The sequence below is a fragment of the Leucoraja erinacea genome, chromosome 23 (genome assembly GCF_028641065.1).
Source record: "Leucoraja erinacea ecotype New England chromosome 23, Leri_hhj_1, whole genome shotgun sequence".
Classification (NCBI taxonomy): Eukaryota; Metazoa; Chordata; class Chondrichthyes; order Rajiformes; family Rajidae; genus Leucoraja; species Leucoraja erinaceus.
In genome coordinates this window covers 20,449,230-20,457,272 of record NC_073399.1, presented here as the reverse complement: position 1 = coordinate 20,457,272, position 8,043 = coordinate 20,449,230, and the positions used below count along the sequence as shown (strand labels likewise).

General features: G+C 44.9%; 1 protein-coding gene across 1 annotated transcript in view; it reads right to left on the bottom strand.

The window, feature by feature from the left end:
- Positions 1-422: 422 nt before the first annotated feature.
- LOC129708373 (protein HID1) overlaps positions 423-8,043 on the bottom strand; it is a 56,964-nt gene continuing 49,343 nt past the window's right edge. Inside the window, exon 20 of the mRNA XM_055654070.1 lies at positions 423-4,070. Within this exon, the coding sequence (XP_055510045.1) occupies positions 4,007-4,070 (64 nt within the window). The 3' untranslated portion in view covers positions 423-4,006. The remainder of the gene's footprint in view (positions 4,071-8,043) is intronic.

Sequence of the window (8,043 nt, the reverse complement as noted above, 5' to 3'; positions counted from 1 at the left end):
GTGCTTGGGGTGGGAAGGAGATAGTTTTATGTGTCCAATTGCACTGGTTCTTCTTTTAAATGCCATTAAAATGTTGTCTAATGCTTTACAAGTTAGTATGTAAAAATGAATAGGCATATCAGCAACACTGACCAAGCCAACCCTTGAATAATATTGCAAAAGCAACCTGGAGAGTTAGCTCAATTGTCAGATAGAAGAGCGAGACCTCTGCCAGCATGATTTCAGGATGGAGATCCAGGATAAGATGCAGCTCAGTCTTAACCATTGGTACTTTCCCCTCTGCCAGCAGTTCTGGATGTCAATAAAGACAGGACAGAAAAGAACATGTGGAAAAATTGGGAGTGTGGGTCAGCCCACATGGCATGTCCTTCAGTGGCAATAAGTGTCAATGTACTGAGCACAGAATCAAGCGAGAGGAACTCTTTGACTCCAATGCACTCAGAAGAATTTATTGTTTTAAACATTACCAAGTTGGCAAACGATTCACATAAAGAGAACATAAATCACCACTTAGAGACAATATAAATAAGACTGTGTAAACAGCAAACAAAAATAGACAGATAGATCAATATTAGGTCCTTAAAGAGAAAAGCAATTCTATAAGCAAGTAAATTCAATGTGGTTACCTGTAGAGAACCCTTCCCCTTTAAGATCCCTGACATTATAATAACAAAGTACTTTCTAAAGTGCTATCACATCATTAGGCCCAGACTCAGATAACTCAGTAGTTTTAAATACAAAGACACACACAACACAGTTAAAGTTCCTGTGCAATGTATGAACTAATTCCCAAGTAGAAACATAATAAAATCATTTAAATCATAGTGTCATAATGGATGTTAATGTCAACGAATGGAGCACTTTCCATTTTAGACAGCCAGAGACTGCATTTAAACTTCCCAGTGTGCAGGAAGGAACTGCAGATGCTGGTTTACACCGAAGGTATAGACAAGAAGTAGGAGTAACTTAGCGTGTCAGGCAGCATCTCTGGAGAAAAGGAATAGCTGGTCGAGAGGGGTCGATTCCTTTTCTCCAGAGATGCTGCCTGACTTGCTGAGTTACTCCAGCTGTTTGTGTTCTCAAACTTCCCAGGGCAGGGACAGATGGGTTAGACAGAGTGGAGTTCCCTCTGCACTGTGCCATCACACAGTCCCAGGGCACGGGTTACACACAGAGTGAAGCTCCCTCTACTCTCCCCAATCACACGTTCCTGGGGCTGGGACCCTCAAGGTGCTGTGCAGCAGCGATTATGTACACCCAGTGTGGCACCCAATTACTGAACACAAATCAGAACCAGTTCCTCGCCTCACTAGCTGAGGATCACACCCAACAGACAACATAAACTAGTAATGAAACTAAGGACCTTCCAACCATGTATTATCCTGCTCACGCTAGGCAGGCACATGGCTGGTTGGAACAGTTCCTGCAACAATTTACCGAAAACTACATTTAGATAATCTAAATGTTTTGTGAAAGAGTAAGCTGGGACTGGTCTGAAAATGTAACATGCAATATGCCCAGAGATAGAACACAGTGGTTTCAATAAATGCATTTCAGAACAGTCTCAGCATTTGTGTTAACATTGTAGTTAGTGTTTGTCTATTTCACATGGAACAACAGGATACAGCATTGAAATTAAGAGGCAGTGTCGTCACTTGGATCTCACTCACAGAGAAACAGGTTAAATACGTAACATCAATGTTGAGATCATTGGTAATAAACCGAACAGAAAATTAGGAGACTTTTACGCAAAAGATGCGACATTGAAAGGCTGTTGAGGGATAGACAATAATACAATTCAAAAGGAAGAAAGCTGTGAAACAACAGGGAAAATGCAGGTGAAATGTTTAGGAAGGAACTGCAGATGCTGGTTTACACCAAAGATAGGAACAAAATGTTGAAGTAACTCAGCGAGACAGGCAGCATCTCTGGAGAGAAGGAATGGGTGACGTTTCAAGTCGAGACCAGTCTGAAGAAGTCGTCCAGAGATGCTGCCTGTTAGTATTTTGTGTCTATCTTCAAGGTAAAAAACAGGGCCACGTAGCCAAGGTTCAATGGTTTGAGTGGGCTCTGTCTGTGAGGAACTGTTCCACATCCACTTGAGCTATGCAAACATCCAAACAATGTGTTCCTCTCAGAAACAAGAAATTGCAGATGCTGGTTTACAAAAAAAAGATACATCACTGAAGTAACTCAGCAGGCCAGGCAGCATCACTGGAAAACATGGATAGGTGACATTGAGTCAGAACCCTTCTTCAGATTGATTGTGAGGTGGGAGGCAGAAAGCTGGAAGAGAGGAGGGACGGGGCAAAGCCTGACAAGTAATATGTGGATACAGGTGAGGGGGGGGGGGGTTGATGGGAAGATGGTTGGACAAAGGCCAGGGATGAAAAGACAGAAGGTGTGAGACAAAAGAATTGAACAGTTGAAAATTATTAATCTAGAGGAAGGAATATAGGTGGAAGACAAGGGGGAGGGAAAAATATGTGCAAATCCAGGTGGGGCACAGGGGAAAGGGGAAGAAAGGGCCATGGAATGCACCAGTCATTGCCTGTGCCCTTCCAACGGTTGGGCACAGTAATGTGAGGAAAGCCACTGGTGGTGTGGTACACAAAAAAGCTGGAGAAACTCAGCGGGTGCAGCAGCATCTATGGAGCGAAGGAAATAGGCAACGTTTCGGCCCGAAACGTTGCCTATTTTCTTCGCTCCATAGATGCTGCTGCACCCGATGAGTTTCTCCAGCTTTTTTGTGTACCTTCAATTTTCCAGCATCTGCAGTTCCTTCTTAAACACTGGTGGTGTGGAATTGGTGGAGTTTTCATCTCACAGTTCAGGTCAGCCACTAGTGACATGAGCTTCGGTGGTGATAAGGCTAAATGAAACAAGGGACAATGCAGCAGCACACTCTAATCTCACTCCTGACATCGGGAAGAAGGTATAGTAGTTTGAAAACTGTGACTTCCGGGTTCGGGTGCAGCTTCTTCCCACTAACCATCAGGCTATTGAACACTGCAAACTCCAACCAAAATTTGAACTGCCCTGGTTGCACAAGGGACTTTGACCTTTGTTTTGTTTTGTACGATGTTGGGTTTATTTTATTTATAGAACTTTTTCTTTTTTATGCTGCCTTTTGAGTACTGTTTACAAACCTGTTGTGCTGCTGCAAGTAAGAATGTAACTGTTCCATTTCGATACATATGACAGTTAAACACCCTGGCTCGTACACTGGAGTTTAGAAGGATGAGAGAATATCTTATTGAAACATATAAGATTGTTAAGGGTTTGGACACGCCAGAGGCAGGAAACATGTTCCTGATATTGGGGTAGTCCAGAACCAGGGGCCACAGTTTAAGAATAAGGGTTAAGCCATTTCAAACGGAGACGAGGAAACGCTTTTTCTCACAGAGAGCTGCGAGTCTGTGGAATTCTCTGCCTCAGAGGGTGGTGGAGGCCGGTTCTCTGGATACTTTCAAGAGAGCTAGATAGGGCTCTTAAATATAGCGGAGTCAGGGGATATGGGGAGAAGGCAGGAACGGGGTACTGATTGGGGATGATCAGCCATGATCACATTGAATGGTGATGTTGGCTCGAAGGGCCGAATAACCTACTCCTGCACCTATTGTCTATTGACTCTTGACATTGAATTGCTGCCATTCATGAACTGTAGTGACAAAACTATTGTCCAGGGAGAACTGTGAACAGCAAAGGGCAATGGCAGACGAGGATCCAGCTTGGTCACTCGCACGGGGCTGCCCAGTGCTGTCGGACTACCGTTCGCGTGGAGAGGGGGTAACTCGGGCTGGAGGGCTGTCTTGGGCTGGTGGCATCTTTGATCACTGATGGAGCAGGGATCCACCACTCTGATCCAGCACACAGTTAGCATCAGCAGTAAACATGAAAAGTAGGAACAAATAGTGTAGGTAAAGAAGGCAGAAACCAGCCAGTGAATTGAGAATTAAAATGAAGATATTTGGTCAAAATATTTGCACAAATCCATTTTGGTTCCTTAAACCCGCTGAATTTCAAAGAGCTTTACGTCTGTGTCATACCAGATGGGTGGGTCGACATTCCTGTGGGAATAAAGAGAAAGAAAGGTCAGTGTGACACTCACATGTTCACTGCTCACATCGTAAAGACACAAAGAAACAGCAACAGTAGCTTACATTTATAAGGTAAATGCCCCAAAGAAAATCTTGAGGCATGTACAAAGACAGGTATCCAAACTGAAGGGTGGGTTAAAGCAGCATTTTACAAAGGAGAGGCAAGGGCGGGGGGTGGGGGGGGGGAGGCTTTGATGGAACTGTGCGTAATAGTTGAAGCACTGGTTAGGGTTCTGGTCACCACATGGTGGGAAATATGTGACTATGCAAGACCATGTGCAGAGGAGATTCACCAAAACATAGCGGGGACTGTTGTAGAAAGAGCAAAGGACGCAACAGGCAGCCTTCATTGAGGTTTGGCATTATGTTGTTCCTCGTTAGCATATATAGGAAGGACTACTATAAGCTTCTGACCACCGGGTGACCCAGCAATGGCTGCCTCGCCAACAGTCTGTCTTTGTTGTCTTATAGTATGTGTTAAATGTATGTTTTAGTGTTCTTTAGATTGTTTTATTGGGGGGGGGGGGGGGGGGGGGGGGGGGGGTGGGGGGGGGGGGGGGTGTTGGGGTAAAACTATTTTTAATCTCTTACCTCGTCGGAGATGCGTTTTTTTCCATATCGTATCTCCGAGGATGGTACATGGTAAATGGTAGGGAATTGAAGAATACAGTTGAACAGAGGGATCTGGGTATAACCGTGCATAGTTCCTTGAAGGTGGAATCTCATATAGATAGGATGGTAAAGAAAGCTTTTGGTATGCTAGCCTTTATAAATCAGAGCATTGAGTATAGAAGCTGGGATGTAATGTTAAAATTGTACAAGGCATTGGTGAGACCAAATCTGGAGTATGGTGTACAATTTTGGTCGCCCAATTATAGGAAGGATGTCAACAAAATAGAGAGAGTACAGAGGAGATTTACTAGAATGTTGCCTGGGTTTCAACAACTAAGTTACAGAGATAGGTTGAATAAGTTAGGTCTTTATTCTCTGGAGCGCAGAAGGTTAAGGGGGGGACCTGATAGAGGTCTTTAAAATGATGAGAGGGATAGACAGAGTTGATGTGGACAAGCTTTTCCCTTTGAGAATAGGGAAGATTCAAACAAGAGGACACGACTTCAGAATTAAGGGACAGAAGTTTAGGGGTAATATGAGGGGGAACTTCTTTACTCAGAGAGTGGTAGCGGTGTGGAATGAGCTTCCAGTGGAAGTGGTGGAGGCAGGTTCATTGGTATCTTTTAAAAATAAATTGGATAGGCATATGGATGAGAAGGGAATGGAGGGTTATGGTATGAGTGCAGGCAGGTGGGACTAAGGGGAAAAAAATTTGTTCGGCACGGACTTGTAGGGCCGAGATGGCCTGTTTCCGTGCTGTAATTGTTATATGGTTATATGGAGGAGCTGCCGGCTCTGCTGGAGGCCAACTTGGGGAGCTCCAACCGCGACAGCCTGCGATCTGCCATCGTGGAGCTCGCGATCCCTTTGACAGGGATCGACCTCTGAGCTCCAACCACGGGGGCCTGTGGACTTTAACATCATGGAGCTCGCGGTCCCTGGTTAGCGATCGACTTCAGCAGCACCAAGCCGCAAGAGCTTCGACCGCCCTGACGTGGGAGGTTCGATCGCCCTGACGCGGGGGTTTCGCCGTCGGCTGCAGGAGCTTCGATCGCCCCCACCCGCGGGAGAATAATGAGGAAGAAGATTGGACTTTATTGCCTTCCATCACAGTGAGGAATGTGGGAAATCTGCTGTGGTGGATGTTTATGTTAACTTTTATGTAGTTGTGTGTCTTGTTGCTTCGTTTTAGCATTTAGTATGGCTGTATGGTAATTCAAATGTCACTGTACCTTAATTGGTACAAGTGACAATAAAAGACCTTTGAAACCTTTGGCCGAAGGACCAAACTCAGTAGGGGAAGGAGAGTAGAGATTTAATGTCATCAGTTTAGTGGTAGAAAGATCTGAGGGGAGATGAAGAGAGATATTCCTCCCAGAAGTACTGGTGCCTGGTATCCCCTTCCAAAGTGTGGGAGAGACAGAGACTTTCACCCCATTCTCACAGCACTGAGGCTGCACCTCGGCTGCGAGGCATTAGGCTGGAGAGCTCTTCCACAACCAGCACACAGCTGGGCCAAATGGCCTCATATGATTCTGTTCAATGAGAAAGGAAGAGAGGTTTGGGAGTAGATTGCACGGGACACAATGACTTTGGTCAGTTTCTACTTGTACTGCACGGTCTTGATCACGGCAAAATCAGCTGATCACCTCACCTTCCCCCCCCCCCCCCCCTCCCCATCCCCCACCAGATATGAGCAAGGCTTTCACACAGACTGCCACACAAGAGGCCTGGGATTGTCAGCTTACAGGAACATCTGAAGAGACTGATAGGTTGATGCTAGAACAAAGAAACGTACAACAAAGGAATAGGCCATTCAGCCCACAACATCTGGAACAAAAATGATGCCAAGTTAACCTAATCACCTCCATGTTCCATATCCCTGATCCATACACCTGATCCATACATATCCCTCCATTCCCTGCTATCCATGTGCCCATCTACAGATCCCTTGAAAGCCACTGTCATATCTGCATCCACTGCTCTGTGTAAAAAACCTGTCCCGCACATCCCCTTCAAACATTCACCCTTTAACCTCAAAACTGTGCTCTTTAGTCTTTGAAATTTCCTCCTCGTAAAAAAGGGGCTGTAAACCCCATCTATGCCTTTCATCATTTTATATTGTCATACAGCATGTAAACAGAGTCCTTTGACTTAACTTGCCCACACAGACCAAGATGCCCCATCTACACTAGTCCCACCTACCTGGCCCATATCCTTTTAAACCTTGTATCCGTGTATCTGTCCAAAGGTCTTTTAAATGTTGTGATAGTGCCTGCCTCAGTTACTTCCTCTAGCAGCTTGTTCCATACACCCATATACCTGTGTGAAAAAGTTGGTACTCAGGTTCCTATTAAATCTTTCTCCTCTCGCCTTAAACCTAGGCGCTCTAGTTCTTAATTCCCCCACTCTGGATAAAAGACTGCATTTACCCTATTTATTCCTCTCATAATCTTATACACTCTCTAAGATCAACCTTCAACCTGAGCTCCAAGGAATAAAGTTATAGGCTGCTCAACCTCTCCCTATAGCGCATGCCCTCGAGTCCTGCCAACATCCTCAAATATATTGAAGCTAGACACAAATGCTGGACTAACTCAGCGGGTGAGGCAGCATTTCTGGAGAGAAGGAATGAAGAAGGGTCGCAACCCGACCATCGTCCATTCCTTCTCTCCAGTGATGCTGCCTTATCCGCTGGGATACTCCAGCATTTTGTGTCTACCTTCGATTAAAACCAGCATCTGCAGTTCTTTCTGACACGTTCTTCCTCAAATATATTTCTATCAAGTCTCCCCGCAACGTCCAACACTCTCAAGAAAACAACCCAAGTTTGCCCAATCACTTCTTATAACTAAAACCCTCTAATAGAGACAGCATTCTAGTGGAAACACAACGCTCTTCAGAGATGCTGCCTGAGCCGCTAAGTTACACCAGCACTTTGTGTCCTTTTACATAACCCAGCATCTGAAGTTCATTTTTTCCCCTCAGCATTGAGGTAACTCTCTTCTGCACCCTCTCCAAAATGTCCACATTCTTCCTTGCCCTTAATTCCGCCTCCTAAATCATGACAAAAACACATTTGTTCCAATTGAACTCCATCTGTTACTTCTTTGCCCATATTTGTAACTGATCTAAATCCTGTTCAACCCTTTGATAACCTTCCTCTGTCTGTAACTCAATGCATTTTGGTGTCATCTGAAAACATATTAACCAACCCATCTTCGTTTATGTCCGTCATTTACTTTTACCACAAATACCAGAGATCTGATCACAAATCCCTGCAGAACACTGCAGGCCACAGATCTCCAGTTAGAATAACACACTTCCACTG